Source organism: Lepus europaeus, chromosome 10 (assembly GCF_033115175.1).
Source record: "Lepus europaeus isolate LE1 chromosome 10, mLepTim1.pri, whole genome shotgun sequence".
NCBI lineage: Eukaryota > Metazoa > Chordata > Mammalia > Lagomorpha > Leporidae > Lepus > Lepus europaeus.
This window is the reverse complement of record NC_084836.1, coordinates 68,305,113-68,324,628: the sequence shown is the minus strand read 5'-3', so window position 1 is coordinate 68,324,628 and position 19,516 is coordinate 68,305,113. Positions and strand designations below refer to the sequence as shown.

At 61.1% G+C, this 19,516-nt stretch overlaps 1 protein-coding gene across 1 annotated transcript in view; it reads left to right on the top strand.

The window, feature by feature from the left end:
• ACVR1B (activin A receptor type 1B) overlaps positions 1-17,598 on the top strand; it is a 35,346-nt gene extending 17,748 nt beyond the window's left edge. Inside the window, exons 2-9 of the mRNA XM_062203636.1 lie at positions 3,337-3,576; positions 4,178-4,426; positions 7,204-7,434; positions 9,874-10,041; positions 10,390-10,546; positions 11,928-12,052; positions 15,486-15,616; positions 16,618-17,598. Of these exons, the coding sequence (XP_062059620.1) occupies positions 3,337-3,576; positions 4,178-4,426; positions 7,204-7,434; positions 9,874-10,041; positions 10,390-10,546; positions 11,928-12,052; positions 15,486-15,616; positions 16,618-16,743 (1,427 nt within the window). The 3' untranslated portion in view covers positions 16,744-17,598. The remainder of the gene's footprint in view (positions 1-3,336; positions 3,577-4,177; positions 4,427-7,203; positions 7,435-9,873; positions 10,042-10,389; positions 10,547-11,927; positions 12,053-15,485; positions 15,617-16,617) is intronic.
• The last annotated feature ends 1,918 nt before the right edge of the window (positions 17,599-19,516 follow it).

The following is a 19,516-nucleotide window of genomic DNA, read 5'->3' as shown; positions in this document are numbered from 1 at the left end:
ACATGGGTGGTATGCGGTGTGCCACTGACTTTTTTTTTTTTTTTTTTTAAGATTTATTTATTTGAAAGGCAGAGTTACAGGGAAGGGATAGAGATCTTCCATCCGCTGGTTCACTCCCCAGATGGCCACAATGGCCAGTGCTGGGCCAGGCCAAAGCCAGGAGTCAAGAGCTCCTTCTGGGTCTCCCACGTGGGTGCAGGGGCCCAAGGACTTGGGCCATCTTCTACTGCTTTTTCTAGGCCACAGCAGAGAGCTGGATTGGAAGTGGAGCAGCCAGGACTCTAATCGGAGCCTATACGGGATGCCGGTGGCACAGGTTGATGGCTTTAACCTGCTGCGCCGCAGCACTGGGCCCACCACACTGCACTTACATACCTGTTCCCCGGCGCTGTGCCCGGCGCCTTCGGGGCCTTCCCACCAGGCAGCCAGGTGGGGCCTGCCCGGGCTGGGACTCTCAGACTTCTCAGGAAGCAGCTCTGCAGGTCGCCAGGGCTGCAGCCAGCTGCTGATCATAGTGATCATACCTGGCAGCCGTGGCCGGGCCCTGGCGGGGCGCTGGCGGCTGCAGGTTTGCCTGAGGGACACGCGCACAGCAGGAGTGCTTCAATGGGGCTTTTGTTCCGGCTGCACTCTAACTTACGTGCAGAGAGGTTTTGTCCCTGTGTGACTTCTGTGTCACGTGCCTCTTGGGTCGTGGGATAAGGCGAGTGTCAGACGTGTTTCTGTACACGCGTGTGGCCTTTGTAACCTCATGAGTTACTGTGCCACGGATTGCAAGGGCCTCGCCCTGTTGGTCCCGATGGAGCCGTGGAAGAGAGCGGAATTCAGGTTGCTGATGGAGGATGTGGCACTTGAGTAAACTCAGATGTGTTTGTAGTCTCACGGTCGCTTCTCTTGTTTCTGTGAAAAAGGAGCGTGAACGGAAGCCCAGGCAGAAGGGCCGTGTGTACAAGTCGCTGCGGAGAGACTCAGCCCGGAGTTGGGGGTGTTGCGTCCGGACAATGTGAATGTGTAAACAGAACGAGATTCAGGCTCAAGCTGGCAGGGACGTGAGCGGGCATCTGCTTGGGTCCCTCCTTTTCGGCAATCGGGCAAGAGAGCTCAAGGGCTTGCCCGCCCGCTGGCAGAGCTTGGGCCGCACTGGCTACAGCGCCCGCTGCCCTCAGCTGGTTTCTTCGTCTTTTCTCCACTTCAGGAGGAGGTGCTGACGTTTCTCGAGCACCCACTATTTCTTAAGCACTTGTTGAAATGTCCCACGTCGCGGGAGTCTTGGCTGGGCTGAGAACCAGTGATTAGCCGCTGCGCTTGGTGGACTGAGCAGCGTTCCCACAGGCTCTGGGCGCCAGGTTAATCAGTGGCTCCAGGCCGAGTGAGTAACGCGGAGCCGGAGCCGGAGCCGGAGCTGGAGCCGGTGCTGGGCCTGGGGTCTTTGGGACCTGTTCTGCCGCGGCTCCTGTGGGGGCAGCCATAAACACACAGACGCGCATAGCACCCCACCCCCACCCCCCGCCCAGCTCGGTCCTTATCACAAACCCACAGGGCCCAGCTCCCAGTTGGTTCCACGTCCCGTCTAGCATGGATTTCACCACTTTGCTCCTTTCCTGTCTTACACCAAGATTGTTTAAGTACTTCCCAAAAATAATGAGCCACGTGTGGGCGTGTTCATTCTCCGGAATGAATCACTGCAAACGGGGCTGTGAACCAGCGCGAGCAGAAGCCGCCTCTGGGCCCCGGGGGGCTCCAGGCGTGCGGCCCCGCTCATGGATGGCGGGGGAGCGAGCTTCTAAGAGGCCGCCCAGCGTGTGGCCCTGTGTGCCTGCCTGCGCTCAGGACAGCCCCTCCTGAAGTTGTTCCCCTCTCCCTTCCGCAGATAGAGCCGGCGCCCCACACGTGTGCTAAGAGGGGACCCCCCCGTGCCCCGCTGCCACGAGGGGGTAGCGGACCGCCCTGGGGGGGTGTGTTGCAGCACGGGTGCCGTGAGCTGGACGTCCACTCGGGGCGGCGAGAGGGGGAGGTGAAGCGGCGAGCCGCGGCGTATGCAGCAGTGGTGCACGGGCTCCCGCGGGCTGGCTGCCTCCCAAAGCGCTGGCATCGGAGCTCTGGAGGAATTTGCTTTAAACTCCCTTTAAGACTTGGACCCTGCTCTAATGAGCACCTGCCCGGACCCTCCAAGCAGGTAGCTGCACGCTCTGGAATCTTCCCCCGGAAGAGAAGATCTGAGCCAATGCGGGGGCCACAGCAGGTCCTCCCGCGGCGCTGCGTGCTGCTGCCCCGCAGCACCTGTGTCTCCGTGGGTGGGAAGAGCCAGGGATTCTTCAGCTGATAGAAAGCCTGAGGGAAGGGGCTTGAGACACCGGGCTAGGGCTGTGCGGGAGCTGACCATTTGCAGGCCACACCTGGGTGGGATGGATCCCTCTCTGGGAGCCGGCTGTGAACGCAGCCTCGCTGGCGTCCAGAGAGCTCTGCCCGCGCGCCAGCCGGGGCCGGTGGCCCTCCCGCCTCCATCCCCTGGCCGCCCCAGCCTCGGTATTCTAGTGGCCAGAACGACATTCCTGCCCCTCCCAGGAGGTCAGGGCTAGGTTAGGCTCATGGGAGACAGCGCCAGGGAGAAGCAACTGCTGCCGTCTGGGCTATTCTTGTTAGTCAGATAAATAAAGGCCTGCGGCCCGGGGCTGCTGAACTGGCTTCAGAGGCGCCAAATTAATTTACAGTCATTTCCTGTCAGTGGCACACACTTAGGGATGATGCATACCCAGGCAGGCCCGGCGGGCCCAAGGTGATCCTGCACACTGCGTGCGTGAGAGGAGCGGTGGAGTGCGTGTGCACACGCGTGTTAGTTATGGTGCCGCCTGCGCCTCCTGGGGCGCTGCTGGTGCGCGCGTGCCCGCTCCGTCGGTCCTCAGTGACTCCCTGAGGTCACTGTCACAGTTCTTCCCTTTGGAGCACCTGCTGTGGACTGAAGGGAGGAGTGGCCGGGGGAGCCTGTCAAAGGCAGGCGAGAACGTGGGAACGCACATGGGCCAGCTCTGGAGCCCATGGGGTTTCCCATGGAGCGTGCGTGTTGGGGGTGTCCTGCTCCCGCAGAGGCCGTTGCGTCCTCGGCGGGCGTCTGTGGGAGGGAGTCTCTCGCGGGCCTGGGACCCAGCCCCAGCAGGGAAGCCTTGGGCATGAGCGGGCGCAAGGGGGTGTCCTGCTTGCAGTTGCATTTCTGGCCCGTCTCTCATGGAAGCTCCTTGTCGGGTTCTCACGTGTGCTAGGGATTTGCAAAAGGAGCTGGACGAGACCTCACCGTCACTGTTGCTGTGCGCCCTGTCCCCCCGCCCCCGTCTCCCGCAGCTCTGCTGTGTGCGTGCACCAGCTGCCTGCAGACCAACGACACGTGTGAGACGGATGGGGCCTGCATGGTGTCCATTTTCAACCTGGACGGGATCGAGCACCATGTGCGCACCTGCATCCCCAAGGTGGAGCTGGTGCCCGCCGGGAAGCCGTTCTACTGCCTGAGCTCGGAGGACCTGCGCAACACCCACTGCTGCTACACGGACTTCTGCAACAAAATCGACCTGCGGGTGCCCAGTGGTGAGTCCGCGGCCTGTGGCCTGCTCGGTGTACCCCCCGGGGACAAGGGGTAAGTCTGACAGGTAGATGAGAAGGAGGGTGAACTTGTCACCACTCGGGTGCCAGCTACATTTCGGGCTGTAACAGCAGCCGTGGGCCCCAGTGACGAGTGGAAGAGCCAAGGCGGGGGTGTCCACAGGAGGACGTGGGACGGATGAGGAGGGAGGTGGCCCCCAGAGGTAGGCAGAGGGGCCTGGTCTGGGTAGGGGGTGTCAGATGGGGTGGGTGGCAGTGATGGAGGCAGGGGATGCCAGCCCCACCCCTCTGCGAGGATGCCGCTGGAGAGAGCCCTGGGTGCCATCGTAAGGTCGGGGGAGGCTGGCCTGGGAGCAGGAGCAGCGATGCACCGTGAGGACACGCGGTGGGCCATGGGGCGCCTGGTGAAAGGGGTGCCTTCGCACAAGAAGTCTGGGAGGCATCTGAGAGACATGCGGGCGGGCAGAGCAGCCCAGTGAGACCAGAGAGGCCGGAGAACTGGGAACCCCAAGAGCACAGGGCTCCCTGTCCTGCCCCTTCCTGTTTCACTGTTGGCTCTCTCCTCCGCCCCTCTCACTTGGCCCAGGCCACCTCAAGGAGCCCGAGCACCCGTCCATGTGGGGCCCCGTGGAGCTGGTGGGCATCATCGCCGGCCCCGTGTTCCTGCTCTTTCTCATCATCATCGTCGTCTTCCTCGTCATTAACTACCATCAGCGTGTCTACCACAACCGCCAGAGACTGGACATGGAGGACCCCTCCTGCGAGATGTGCCTGTCCAAGGACAAGACGCTGCAGGACCTCGTCTACGACCTCTCCACCTCGGGCTCCGGCTCAGGTACCGCGGTCCCCGGGCGTCCCCGGGCATCAGGGCGCGAGGGGCCCTGCCCTGGTTTCTGCCATCCCTCTCTGTCATCCATCCGGCTTCATAGCTCTTATCATGAGATAAGATAAGCAGTTCACAGAAAGCCTCTTGTTGCCTGGGAAGCCACGGTCAAGGGCAGCCACTCCCTTGCAGGAGCCCCGCCCCGCTCTGAGGACGTGGGGTGCTCCCGCAGGACCCCTCTGGGTGCCTGTGACGTGGCGACAGCTGATCATTGATCTCTGAGCCTCCCGCAAGGGGACTCTGAGGACACCGAGCCAGGCTTGCGGGCCAGGCTCTGTGAATCATTGACCCAGGGGCTGCGGGGAGGGGCCGGCCTGGGCGTGCAGCCTGGCGCCAGCCCTGTGGTATACCACCTGGCCATGTCCGCCCAGTCTTTCTCAGGTGAGGGAACAGAACCCAACGCCAGACCTGGGCACCAGGCCAGCACTGAGGGCCGGGGAGCCGAAGCTGTTCAGGGGTGTGTGTGTGTGTGTGTGTGCGCGCGCCCTCTGTTGGGTGGGAATGGCATGGGAAAGGGGCGCTGAGGGGGATGAAGCCATGGTCTTAGTAATGTGGGCGCCCCCAGGGATCGCGGCGAAGCCGGCGAGGTCTAGCTGTGTCCTGGCCCTGGCGCGAGGCTGCTGCCCTGAAAGGAGCACCACCGTCACAGGCGTGGCCGCCGCTCCTCCCTGCACGCAGCTGTGCTGTGAGCCGCGCCGGCTCCTGAGTGTCCGTGGCTTTGCCTTTATTAAGCCCTGCAGCAGAGAGCACCGAGATGATGGATGTATTTAAAAAGCTGCATATTTTTAGAAGCCGAGAAAATGCACGGCTGCTTCCTTGCTGGAAGGTGGGACAGTGGCTACAGCCGCCTGGCTGACTGCGACTGGAATGGCCACGGCTGGGGGAGGCCCTGGGCCTGCTCAGTTGTGTGCAAGGAGATGGCTGGTGACTGTGGCTCCCTGGGTGGATGAGTCCCTTCGCCGTTCAGATCGGACAGAGCTCGCGCCGTGCTGCATGGTTTTCCGTGCAGCAAGTTCAGGCTGCGGGCTCCTTCTAACAGCTGTGCGCTCGGCACCCTCTGGCGATACATGGCCCACCCCGGGCTGGAGGGGGCCGCCCAGGGCCGGGTACAAGAGGCGGGGATGGCCGGGGTGTCTTGCAGAGCATGCGTATGAGGGTCTGGAAGAACGAGGTGGCATTTGTGAGAGGCAGGGAACAGGGCAGGTCACGGAAGGCACCCTGAGTGAGCCTGGGGGAGAAGACACAGGTGCTGGCGCCTGGGGCCCGGGTACCAGGTACGCAGCAGAGGCGTCGGCTGAAAGGTTTTCGTGTGGGAAGAGGGAAGCTGGTTTTCCGTAGAAGAAATTCTGGTGGTGGTTGGAGCAGGGCTGTGTGCAGGTGTGTGGCCCAGGAGGAGGTGGGGCTTTGGGGCTAGAGCCAGTGGGAAGTCCTTGGGGAGAGGGCCCCAGTGGGATGGACGCAGGGCATGGGGAGAGGAAGGGCCTGGCGTGAGGGATGTCAGTGCCTCTCTTATGCCTGGTTGAGAGCTTTGGACAGGGCACGGGTGGTGGCACCATGGGTTAAACTGCCACTTGGGACACCCGCGTCCCGTATCCGAGCACCTGGTTCAAGTCCTGCCTCCACCTTGGCCTCCAATTCGCCTTTCTGCTCGTGTGCCTGGGAAGGCAGCGGATGACCGCTCAAGTGGTGAGTCCCTGCCGTCCACATGGGAGACCCGGATGGACTGTCTGGCTCCTGGCTTCTGGCCAGCCCAGCTCCAGCTGTTGCAGGCATTTGGGGAGTGAGCCAGCAGGTAGAAGAGCCTGTCTCTTTCTCTATTGCGCTGCCTTTCAAACTAATAAGAAGGAATAAATAAACATTTTTAAAAAGCATAGACTAGGAGTATTGTGGCACAGTGGGTTAAGCCATTGCCTGCAATGCTGGCATCCCACACAGTTGCTGGTTCGAGTCCTCTGATCCAACTCCGTGCTATTGTGCCTGGGAAAGCAGGGAAAGATGGCCCGAGTACTTAGTAGGCCCCTTCACCCACATGGGCGACCCAGATGAAGTCCCTGGCTCCTGGCTTCAGCCTGTCCTCTCCTTGCCCCCGTGGCCATGCGGAGTGAATCAGCAGGTGGAAGATCTCTACCTCTCTTGCTGTTTCTCCCTCTCTGTCGCTCTGCCTTTCAAGTAAATAACTAAGTGTGTGTGTGTGTGTGTGTGTAAGCATAGGCTACGGAGTCAGAGACCTGGATTTGAACCCCTGTGTGAACTTGGATGAGTGCCGTAACTTTCCCCTTTCAGCCTTAGTGTTCACATCTGTAACATGGGGTCACGATGCCTGGCTCACACATGGGAAACAAGCCTCGGGCTCGGCAAGCCTGCAGTAGACGGCAATGTACGCCCGCAGACCCAGGGTCACTACCGTCTGTTTATCTGGGGGAGGAAGCGGAGGAGTCACGTCAGCCGTGATGTTAAGGGGGACTGGACAGCTGAGGAGACCCTGAGTCACAATGATGAGTCGTATAGAGAGAGTAAAATTAACTGTGGGCACGGACGTCGCCCCCCGCCCAGGGCAGAGCTGGAGCTCCGGCGCCTGGCGCCCGTGGGCCGCACCGCACTGCCCTCTGGTGGCCGCTGAGGTGGCTCCCAGCCCGCCGGCCCCCGGCCATCCCTGCCCTCGCCCCGCCCTCCCCGCGGAGCACGGCCCGTGTGTAACGCCTCGTTTCTCTCCCTTCTCTGGTCCACAGGGCTGCCCCTTTTTGTCCAGCGCACAGTGGCCCGAACCATTGTTTTACAGGAGATTATCGGCAAAGGCCGCTTTGGGGAGGTGTGGCGCGGCCGCTGGCGGGGCGGCGACGTGGCTGTGAAAATCTTCTCTTCCCGCGAAGAGCGCTCCTGGTTCCGGGAGGCTGAGATCTACCAGACGGTCATGCTGCGCCACGAGAACATCCTGGGCTTCATCGCCGCCGACAACAAAGGTGAGGTGGGGAGGCGGGGCCCACCCCAGGCCCCGAGCCGTGTTGTCTGTGGAAAGCTGACCCGGAAGCCCGGGTGGTTGCCACCAACATGCAGCCATTAACCAGACCCGCCAGACCCACCGCCATGCCTGGCCAGCTTCTCCTCCCCGGCCCCGTTTTTCCAAGATAGATTTACTTGTGTGTTTATTTGAAAGACACGGGGTAGGGGGTGTGGGGGTGTCTTCTGTCCGCTCCTCAATTGCATTCAACAGCCAGGACTAGGCCAGCTTGAAGCCAGGAGCCAGGCGCTCCATCTGGGTCCCTGGTGTGGGTGCAGGGGCCAAGCACTTGGGCGATTGGAAGTGGGGCAGCAGGGACTTGGGTGGCTCAGGCACCACGCCATGCCGGTGGCCTCGATTTCCCTTCCTTCACACGCCCCCAAACCCCGCCCTGGGGTGGCCCACGTGGGGGCCCTGGTAGGTTTATCCTGACAGTCATCACAGTGAGGAACTGTGGCCTCACCCCTGCCAGGAAAGGGGAACCACAGAGCCACGTGCTCCACATTCTGTGGCGTCATCAGCATCTGGGACACTTCCTTAGTGCAGGCGCCACGGGAGAAGGAAGCCCTGCCTGGCCCCAGGGCATCCCCAGGGCATCCTCTGGTCTGGCCCTGTGGTCCCTCACCGCCCCCTCCCCTCTCCTTTCTTGGTGTGTGCCTGGGCACTCCATGTCTGGGGGCCTCGCGGGCTAGCAGAGACTCCCGACACTCCCCCCGCACCGCAGGAGGTGAGCAGCAGTGCCCAGGTGGCGAGAGCAGCTCAGGCAGGGAAAGCCGGCCGGCAGGGCGCTGCCCCCGTGCAGCGGTGACTTGGCGCGGCTGGGGCCTGGCGACGGACAGCAGGAGTGGCAGGCCGAGGCCAGCTCTACAGGGCCTTTTGGAGGGCTCTGTGCTCTGTTCCGAAGACAGCGGGCAGTGGCTCGAGTCTGAGTCCTTGCTTAGTAGCAGTTAGTGACTGCCGGGGGCCGGGCCCTCTGCCAGCCGCTCAGGTCGTGACACGAGAGCCAGGCTCCAGGGTGTGGAGGGCAGGAGCCCGGGCTGGCAGCAGCCCGCGAGGGACCAGGTGCGCGTTTTCAGCTGCATTTCTGGAGGGGGGGACCCGGCCTGCATGGGGTACCGAGGACCCGTTTGTCTTCCTCGTCCCTAACACGAATGGCCACGGATGTCCCTCACTGGAGAGCGTCGGAGTGGGCTTTGCTCCCTGTGGGCCAGCTGCTCCCTTTCAGATGGGGACAGATCATGAAGCATCAGAAGACGCCTAGCCTCTTTCTTTCTTTTTTTGATTGATTTATTTGTTTGAGAGGTAGAGTTACAGACAGAAGGGGGGGGGGTCTTCCAACCACTGGTTCACCCCCCAAATGGCTGCAACGGCTGGAGCTACGCCAATACGAAGCCAGGATCCAGGAGCTTCCTTCAGGTCTCCCTTGTGGGTGCAGGGGCCCAAGCACCTGGGCCATCTTCCACTGCTTTCCCAGGCCATAGCAGAGAGCTGTATTGGAAGTGGAGCAGCTGGGACTCGAATCAGCACCCATATGGGATGTCAGCACTGCAGGCAGCAGCTTTACCTGCTACGCCACAGCACTGGCCCCCGCCTTCCCTTTTAACTTGTGCTGGGTGGGCCCCTGGTCGTGATCAGAGAAGCCCTGTAGCCGCTTCCTGTATTGATTCTGGCAGCTGTGCCTGGAGGGCTCTGGCTGTGGAAGCCCACGCGAGGGCCAGAGCAGGTGGCAGGTCAGACCCCTTGGCTCTTGTGTCCGTGGTACCTGGAGTGTGGTACACCAGAGCTGGTGGCAGCTGGGGCTCGAAAGTGCTTGGTCCCTGTTCCAGCCCCACCCAGCGAGGTTGATTAGATCACCGGCACCTGGCGTTTACTTTTCACCCTCTGCCCTCTTCCTTGTCCCCTCCCCCCCGCGTGCCCCTGCCACCCACATCTGAGACAAGCCAGCATCTCCGGGCAGCCTGGGCAGTGCACTGGGCTCTGGCACAGTGGAGTATAGCAGGTGGGGGCCTGCCCTGCTCTCACGGGGAGCCCACAGCCACTGCTGGGCAGGAGTGGCAGACTGTGGAGAGGCGTTATGGGTGGGGTGCAGTGGCAGCCTGAGAGGCCTCCGAGGATTGTGGAGCAGCTGCAGATTCAGCCCTGGGCACCTGGGAGCCAGGCTACTCAGACCACGGGGTGTTGCTTGCTGTCTCCGGACTGCTGACAGCAGGGTGCTGTCAGAATCCCATAGCCCGCGGCCACGGTGGGGTGCCATCCCCTGTCATTGCTCGAGACGACAGCCAGTGCCCGTACAGACAAACTGGGCGTGGGGGTGTCAGGCGTGCAGGGGAGGTGGCAGCGTGGCACAGGTCCTTCCCTCCTATCTCGCGCCTTCTCCAGCATGGGCCTGTGTCGTCCACAGATAATGGCACGTGGACGCAGCTGTGGCTGGTTTCCGATTACCATGAGCACGGCTCGCTGTTCGATTACCTGAACCGGTACACGGTGACCATCGAGGGCATGATCAAGCTGGCCCTGTCGGCTGCTAGTGGGCTGGCGCACCTGCACATGGAGATCGTGGGGACCCAAGGTGAGCGCACACACCCCCCACATGCTCTGGCCCCTCTACGGGGCTGCCCTGGAGGACACAGACCTCTAGCCTCGCCACAGCTCTGTGGGCGGTGTCGGCTCTGGGGGGATCCTGGCCCTGGTCACAGAGACGGGGCTGGTTGAGCTGGGCAACAGGCTCCGCGGGCCATGGTAGGAAGCCAGCGTGGAAGCTGGATCCTGTCGCCAGCCTGTGCGTGGTGGCAGCAGGTACATTTGTGCAGGGAGGCGAGGGTAGCAGTGGGGCGGTCACGTGCTACTCCTCGTCCCGCCCCAGGAGGGCCATTGCCATCTTGTAACGCCTGACCCACGCCTGCTGCTCTCCTGCCAGGGAAGCCGGGGATCGCTCACCGGGACTTGAAGTCCAAGAACATCCTGGTGAAGAAGAACGGCATGTGCGCCATCGCAGACCTGGGCCTGGCCGTGCGCCACGACGCTGTCACCGACACCATCGACATCGCCCCCAACCAGAGGGTGGGCACCAAGCGGTAGGACGTTCCCCCCCGCCCCCGGCCTTCCCAGCCACGGGGCTGTCGGTGGTCCTGAGGGGTTAGGGGGCGGGGAGTGAGCCAAGAATGTGGAGCGGTTCTGGAGGCGGGGTAGGCGCAGGGGCTGGGGGCGGGAGGAAGGTGCTGTGCTCCACAGGGCGGCTGGAGCAGAGGCCCCTGAGGAGCCGGGCTCGGTGGGTCGGGCCGGGTGGAAATTGGGAAGCCCTTGAGGGTGTGAGCCCGATTCCCACCTCACCCACAGTGACATAAAGAGGAGGGGCCTCTGATACTGGCTGACTTGGGAGGTGGAACTGGGACCGCCTTTTTTTTTTTTTTTTTAAAGATTGATTTGAGAGGCAGGGGCAGAGAGAGAGGTCTCCATGTGCTGGTTCACTCCCCAGGTGGCTGCAATGGCCGGAGCTGTACCGATCTGAAGCCAGGAACTTCTTCCAGGTCTCCCATGCAGGAGCAGGGGCCCAAGAACTTGGGCCATCTTCTACTGCTTTCCCAGGCAACAGCAAAGGGCTGGATTGGAAGTGGAGCAGCTGGGACTTGAACTGATGCCCATATGGGATACTGGCGCTGCAGGCCAGGGCTTTAACCCGCTACACCACAGCGCCGGCCCGGTTCTGCCTTTTGCTCGTAGGTTTCACTTGAGAAGCAGAGACAGAGCTCCCAAGTGCACAAAACAAACTGGGCTGAAGCCAGGAGCCAGGAGTTCAGTGCAGCTCTCCCATGTGAGTGGCTGGAGCCAGGCTCCTGGAGCCATCGCTGGTGACTCCCAGGGTGTGCATTAGCAGGAAGCTGCTGTCATGAGCCTGAGCTGCAAGTCCAGCCCCGGCGCTCTGGTGTGGGACCTGGGCAGCTTAACTGCTAGGCTGGATGCCTGCCCCAGAGAAGCAACGTCTCAATGTCTAAGAAGCAGAGAGACACAGCGGCTGGGGCTTGGCGCGGCTGTTAAGTCACTGCGCAAGTCAGGTCGCCATCGCCCCAGATCATGGTGCCTGGATCTTGCTGCGTGCACCCCGGGCAGCAGTGGTGACGGCTCCCGCCACTCCCAGGAGAGCCCTGGAGTGACTGCTGACCTCCTGGCTCCAGCCTGGCCCGGCCCAGCTGCTGGGAGCATGTGGGGAGCAAATCAGCAGATGGAAGATTCTCTCTGGCTCTTCCAAAATAAATCAGGGATTCACCTGAGACAAGCCCGGCACCAGCAGAGCTGTGCGGGAGCGCTGAGATCTGAGTCCAAAACCAGGAAGCTGCAGTAAAGAGAAGCACTCGGGCCTGCCCCAGACCCAGCCCCCAAGGGCCCGCCCGGTGTGCAGGGGCCCCGAGCCTTTGCTTTGGGGAGGAAGTTGTGACCCTGTCTCCATGGGTGCTGCAGGTACATGGCCCCGGAAGTACTGGACGAAACCATCAACATGAAGCACTTTGATTCGTTCAAGTGTGCCGACATCTACGCCCTGGGGCTGGTGTACTGGGAGATCGCCCGACGGTGCAACTCCGGAGGTATCTTTCTGTTCCTTCCCTGGCCACGGCCTGCCGCCTCCGGCACACGGAGCTGCCTGAACGTGCTGCTGTCCTGCGCCGCCCCCTCGTCCCCTCTCCTCTCCTTTCTTTCCTTTCGCTTTCCTGCTTCCTCCGATTGATTTATTAGAAAGTCAGAGTGACAGAGAGAGGGGAGAGACAGAGAGGGAGCTTCTCCGTGCTGGTCCACTCCCCCAGATGGCCGCAACAGTCAAGGCCAGGCCAGGTGAATCCAGGAGCTTCTTCCGGGTCTCCCACGTGCGTGCAGGGGCCCACCCAGACACTTGAGCCATCCTCAGCTGCTTGCCCAGGCACGTTAGCAGGGAACTGGATCGGAAGTGGAGCGGCAGGACCTGAACTGGCGCCCACAGGGGATGCCAGCGTCACAGGCAGAGGCTTTCCCTGCTATGCCACAGTGCTGGCCCCTTGCCCCCGTTTCTTATCTTTTTTTTTTTTTTTTTTAAGATTTATTTATTTGCAAGGGAGAATTACAGACAGAGAGAGACCCGGAGAACGGCTCACTTCCCAGATGGCCACAATGGCCCAGGCTGGGCCAGACTGTAGCCAGGAGCTTCCTCTAGGCCTCCCACACGGGTGGCAGGACCCAGGTACCAGGGCTATCTGCTGCTGCTTTCCCGGGCGCACTAGCAGGGAGCTGGATCGGAGGTGGAGCATCGAGGGCTCAAACCTGGCGCTCACATGGGATACCAGCATCCCAGGCAGTGGCCTAACCCGCTGTGCCACAATGCCGGCCCCACCCCTTTCTTTTTATACCCTGTCGGGTGGTTGGTGCCAGAGCCTGAGTCACACATGGGACTCATCCAAGCGTCCGGGCTGTTGTAGGCAGCTGCGGGAGGGAAGTGTTTGCTCTGCGGAGCCCTCTGGTGAGTAGTGTTTTGTGTTGTGCTAACCTGGAGACTTTGGTTAAGGGTCAGAGAGACAGAGGCACGGAGACAGAGCTCCCCATCCGCTGGCTCGCTCCCCGGAGGCCTGCAACAGCTGAGGCTGCGCTGACGCCAGGAGCTCCGTCCCGGTGTCCTACGGGCGAGGCAGGAGCCAGGAACTCCGTCCCAGTGTCCCACAGGCGAGACAGGGCCAGGAACTCCATCCAGGTGTCCCCCGTGGGAGGCAGGAGCTCAGTCGCTTGAGCCGTCAGCACTGTCCCCCCCCCAGTGGCAGGAATCGGGCACCAGGAGCCAGGGCCCTGTGTGAGACCCCAGTGCTCTCGTGGAGGGTCACCAGTGCTTGAGAGTGGCCAAATGCCTGCCCCTTGTTTGTCGTCATTCCGTGCACAGAGGCGGGGAGGAGGGGATAGCATAGGAGCCAAGCAGGGCTGGGGCTCTCCTCCCCGGCAGAGGCACTGCGTGCTGGCACGCTGGCTCTCGGGCCGCGATACTGGGGAAGCCTGGCGTTTCGTTCCCAGGGTTAGCAGTGGTCCTTTTGGTGTGGGCGTTGAGGCCACCCCATGGGCTGCTGCATCCAGCATCCGTGCCCATCCAAGTCCCAGTGCTCTGCTTCTGACCCAGCTGGATGGTGACGCGAATGCTTGAGTCCCTGCGCCCACGCGGCAGCCCCAGCCTGGCCCAGCCCCAACTGTTGCAAACGTTTGGGGAGCGACCCAGCAGGTGGAAGATCGGTTCTCTCTCTCTCTCTCTCTCTCTCTCTCCCTCTCCCCCTCCCCCCTTCCCCTTTCCCTTCCCTTCTTCCTCCCACTTGTTACTCTGCCTTATAAATAAAAAATAAAATTTAAAAAGAAGGGGCCGACATAGTGGTGCCTGCAGTGCCAGCATCCCATGTGGGTACCGGTTCAAGTCCCGGCTGCTCCACTTCTGATTCAGCTCTCTGCTCATGTGCCTGGGAAGGCAGTGGAAGATGGCCCAAGTGCTTGGGTCGCTGTGCCCACGTGAGAGATCCTGGCTTTGGTTTGGCCCAGTCCCAGTCATTGGAGCCATTTGGAGAGTGAACCAGTGGATGCAAGATCTCTCTTTCTCTCCCCCCCCCCATTCTCTCTGTAACTGTGCCTTTCAAATAAATAAATAAATATATTTTTTAAAGATTTTTTAATTTGGTTGAAAGAGTTACAAAGAGAGAGGGAGACTCTCCCATCTACTGGTTCACTCCCCAAGTGGCCACAATGGCCAGGGCTGGACTGGACCACAGCCAAGGGCTTCTTCTTGGTCTCCTACATTGGTGGCAGGGCCTCAGCACTTGAGCCATCTTCTACTGCTTTCCCAGGTGCATTAGCAGGGAGCTGGATCAGAAGTGGAGCAGCCAGGACTCAAACCAGCACCCCTATGAGACGCCTGCATAGCAGGCGGTGGCCTTACCCACTGTGCAACAATGACAGCCCCATAAAGCTTTAAAAAAAATTTACGAAGAAGTGAAACTTTCCCTAATTCTCTGTTTGTTACCAAGACTTTAGCTTGAAAAGGGAAAGCAAGAAAATACATGATTGCCTGTTATGTTTCAGAATAATGAGTTCATTTCTAGCATCCTGTGACGCTGACAGGTCTCTCTTTTTAGAATCGTTGTGAACTGGTGGATTTAAAAATATTTGTTACTGTCAGAGTTACTAGTCTTACTTTGCCCAAGAGTTCTCACCTCTTCCCAGCAGCGAGTTTTTGAAGTGGAGCCTTTTCAGGTGATCCGGTAGCCTTTTTCTTTTTGCTCATTATTTGAGAGGCAGACAGAGTTTCCATTCTCTGATTCGCTCCCCCAAAAGCCCACCAGGGCTGAGACTGGAGCCAGGAACTCACTTCAGGCTTCCCAGGTGGGTGACAGGAACCCAGCTACCTGAGCCATCACCTGCCGCCTCCCGGGGTCTGCATGAGCAGGAAGCTGGAGCCGGGGGCCGGAGCTGGCAGTCGGACGCAGGGATGTAGGTGTCTTTAAACACACACACACGTCTTTTTTTTTTTTTTTTTTAAGATTTATTTACTTACTTGAACAGGAGAGTTACAGAGAGGCAGAGGAAGGGAGGGAAGAAGGGAGAGAGGGAGAGAGAGAGAGGTCTCCCACCTGCTGGTTCACTCTCCAGATGGCCACAGTGACCAGGGCTGAGCCAGCCTGAAGCTGGGTGCCGAGAACTCCATCCAAGCCTCCAACATTGTTGTCCAGGGCCCAAGCACTTGGCCTATCCTCCACTGCCTTCCCAGGCGCGTTAGCAGGGCGCTGGATCAGAAGGGCACAGCCGGGAGTCGAACTGGTGCCCGTGTGGGGTGCCGGTTAACGCACCGTGACACAGGGCCAGCCCCGTTCTCAGTACTCCCATGGTTCTGGTCGCACAGCCAGGGCCAGCCCGCTTCGCGGAGCCCAAGTTGGTGTTCACAGATCCCAACGTGCGTGCCGATGTGTGTGGTTCTTGAATGAGCTCCTCCTCCCTGGGAACTCAGGCACACCTCCTCTCTCCTGCCAGGAGTCCACGAGGAGTATCAGCTGCCGTATTATGACTTGGTGCCGTCCGACCCCTCCATCGAGGAGATGCGGAAGGTCGTTTGTGACCAGAAGCTACGTCCCAACGTCCCCAACTGGTGGCAGAGCTACGAGGTAGGAAGCCTGCCCTGCCCGTGGGGCTTTGCTGATTGTGTCAGGTGCAGCAGCCGGCCGCCGCATCCCCGGAATCCAGAGCTTGGTGGTGGCTGACACGCCGCCACGCCCCCGGCAGCGGTCAGGACACAGGCTTGGGGGCACGTAGGACATAGCAACACCAGCAGGCTGTGCTGGAGGTGCGTGAGAGACCTGAGTGAGTGCTGTCTGCACCCGGGTCCCCTCCCCAAGTTTTCTTAGCACGGAGCTGCAAACGTTCAGATCTGAAGCCAAAACACTTGGGTTCTGGGTTCCAGGCTGCTCCTGCCGGGCGTTCAGAGGTGACCGCTCTCCTAGGATGCAGATCAACAAGTGGTGCCTGGAGTTGCAGAGCTGTCAGGCTGCAGGGCTGGCCTGAGCAGGAGGGAGGCGGGGGGGGGGGGCTGCCTGTGAGGGAGGGTCCCCCCTGCAGTTTGCCAGTGGGAGCTGGGGTTCGGCTGGACAGCGTGGGGGAGGTGGCAGGCAGAATCGCGAGGGGACAGCGTTTGCTGGAAATCATTTATGACATAGGCAGGCATTCTGGGCTCCGAGTCGCTTCAGGGCGGGCTTTCCTGGCCATGTGCACGTGGGTCTCCAGGCTGCCTGCGGCTCAGCTTTACTTTGTACCGGCTATTTCCGGAGATGGGTTGTCACTGCAGTGCCCAGCACGCAGATTTGAGCGTGGGGGAATGATTACCGCAGTCCAGGTAACGCACCTGCCCCGCACCCGGGTGCCTTTTGCGTGCAGTGAGAACTTAGGGTTCTGGAAGACAGCCCAGCATGGGTAGCTATGACTTTTAGAGGGAGCCGCCGCTAGAGGGCGCGTGTGCACTGGCGAAGGAAACCCACGCGCTCCCTCGGCCGCGTGAACAGAGCCGCGCGCGTCTGGCCCGGTGCTCCTCGGAGGCTGCAGCTGCAGGAGCTGCCGCCGGCTGGGGCTGGCTGTGGGCCGGGAGCGCTGAGGGCCGGTGGGTCTCTTGCAGGCACTGCGGGTGATGGGCAAGATGATGCGGGAGTGCTGGTACGCCAATGGTGCGGCGCGCCTCACCGCCCTGCGCATCAAGAAGACGCTGTCCCAGCTCAGCGTGCAGGAGGATGTGAAGATCTAGCCTGCTCCCGCCCCACGCAGCCCCGTGGTGAGCGCACGATGGAGGCCTACCTCTCGTTTCTGCCCAGCCCTCCGCGGCCAGGAGGCCTGGCCCACGCGCGGGACAGAGCCCGGGAGACTCGCCCACTCCCACGATGGGTTTGAGACACAGACACCTTTTCTATTTACCTCCGGATGGCGTGGAGACTCGGAGCGGATCATGCGCTGCTTGTAGTGGGCAGTCCCGCCGGCTCTGGTGCCCCTGGCGCGCGGCCAGGAGGGGCCGCAGGAGCAGCTCGCTGCCAGCGCTGGGGTGCCCCAGGGCGGCTCCAAGGAGCTGGGAGTGCAGCGCTGAGCCACGCGCTCCCCGCCTCGCCCGCACGGACATGGGGGGGCAGGGGGACCGCTGCCGGGCGGGGGGGCTGCTGCCTGTTTGTCCAGCTGTGCGCGCCTGTGCCGAGGTGCGCCCTCTGTGGTGTGTGTCTGTCTGTCTGTGTGCGCACTCACCTGCTTCAGCTTCCTGTGCGCGTGCAGGTCAGGTGTGTGCCCGTCTGCTGTCTCTGCGTGCCGGTACCTCTGTTCCCCAGTGCACAGCATCTGGTGTCCCCCGGGCCCCTTCCCAGGAGGCCCCTCCCCCCTGAGGCCCGCCCCCGCATCCACTCAGCTCCCCTCCTCCATTCCAGTCTCCCAGAACCAAAGCTGGCCCAGTTGTCCACGGCAGGAGAGGCTTTCGGGTCAAAATTGGGAGCAGGATGGGCAAGGGGAGTCTTGGGCGCTGGGGTCAGCAGCGGCACAGGGTATCAGGGCGTGGACCAGCCCCAGGCCCCGCCCTCAGCGTCAAGTCAAGGACAGCCCCCCCCCCCCCCCCCGTTGTGAAGCCTAGGACAGCCCCCCCCCCCGGGGGGGGTGTGAAGCCGGGTCGCAGGACTCCGATCGGAATGTCGCATCTGCCCTGTCCCAGATTCTGGAATCAGCAGTGTACATTTTTGGTGGTGGTGGGTTCAGGGTGGGGAGCCAGGGGGGGTGGGGGGAGGCGTCGGGCTGCGTGGGGCTCTGCCCTGGGCCACCTGGGTAGTGAGGGTGGGTGGCTGAGTTCTGCACCTACTGCAGGGACCCTGGCCGGGGAGCAGCCCGAGGCGAACGTGTTCTTTAACAAGAGTAGAGTATTGAATGATCTCTAGAAACGGTTGTGGGTGGTGACTCGGTCAGCATATCTAGGTATATAATAACTTTGAAGCCATAGCTTTTAACTGGAGTGGTTTGATTTATTTTATTTTATTTTATTTTATTTTATTTTATTGGGAGGGTCTGGATTTTAACTTTTTTTAAATATTGTTCAGTTTTTGTAAAAGAACCATCTCTGTGTGATGATTACCTCTCAATCTTTGTTTTTAAAGAAATCCCTACAAAAACAATCACACGAAAAAAGATGATTCTGTGATCCAACGCACATAGCTCAATCACACTGGAAACGTCTGTCCTTGCACCTGAGCCTGTCCACTCAGCCCTGGGGGAGCCTCCTCGGGCGGGGAGGGGTCGTGTCCCTGCTGCGTCCGGTTCCCTGTGTGCCTCGGCCCTGCTGCGCCCCCTGCAGGCGGTTACTGAGCATGCGTGTCCCGCGCGCCTGGCCCCGGGAGGCCCGGGAATGCGACTTCGAGGGCCACGGCCTGGCCCTGCTGCTCCTGACGCTGAGGTGGCGCTGGCTCCAGACCGGAAGACCCCATCATCGCCCCCGAGAGCCTTTCTGAGCCTCTTGTGTTGAGACCACTGAAGAAAAGCGGGTCCTGCCCCTGCCTGCAGCGAGACCCCCGATCCCCAGTCGGCTCTGAGCCCCTCCCTGGCCCCGGGGAGTGGCCGTGCGCAGCCTCAGCGCGCCCCTGCCTCCAGCCCAGCAAGTCTCTGCCAAAGCCTCCCCTCGGCCTCCCACGCTCCTGGCCGTTCTATTTATAATTTCCCCCTGTGTTGCTTTCCTTGCGTTAAAGGAGATCTTTCCCCTAACTCTTTGGGCCGATTTACTGGCCACGGACTGACTGCCCTGGATTACCAGTTGCGTCACCTGGGGGGAGGGGCGACGTGCTCACCCCCCACCACCGACCTCCCCCCCCCCCCTCCGTGCGGGAGACCCTCTGCGGCGGACTGCTCCGCCCCGAGCCACAGCCAGCCTCTGGGAACCTGCCAACACGCACCCGCCGTGACTCCCGAGCCGCCGGTCCGCCACTTCCGTCCTGCACGGCTGGGGAAGGCTGAGCAGGTCTGAGGAAGTCCCACGCCTGGCCCTCACCGTTCTTGACGCTCGGCCAGAGGTGGGGAGACGCTAAAGCCGCGCTGGTGCGCCCGGTGCGCGGCCGGGGGGCCGCCTGCACCTTCGGATTCGGGGTTCACAGACCAAGTCCAAGCCCGTTCTCGGTGGGGGCACCCTCAAGGCTCCCCCCCGCCCCGAAACGGCACTCTCGGTACTTCTGTTTGTTTTTGTACATTTTACTAGAAAGGACTGTAAAATAGCCACTTAGACACTTTACCTCTTCAGTATGCAAATGTAAATAAATTGTAATATAGGAAATCTTTTGTTTTAATATAAGAATGAGCCTGTCCAGTTTCTGCTGTACATTATTAAAAGTTTTATTCACAGAGCTCCTCTCGTGCCAGCTGTCTTTCGTCTGGAGCGTGATGGCCCAGCCTTTGAGGGTGGGGGACTGGGGTGGGCAGAGGGGGAGGCCACCCCTTCCTCCCAACGGCCAGGGTCCAGGCAGCCTTGATCCCCCGGAGATTCAACCCCGTAAGCTCCGGAAGCTGAA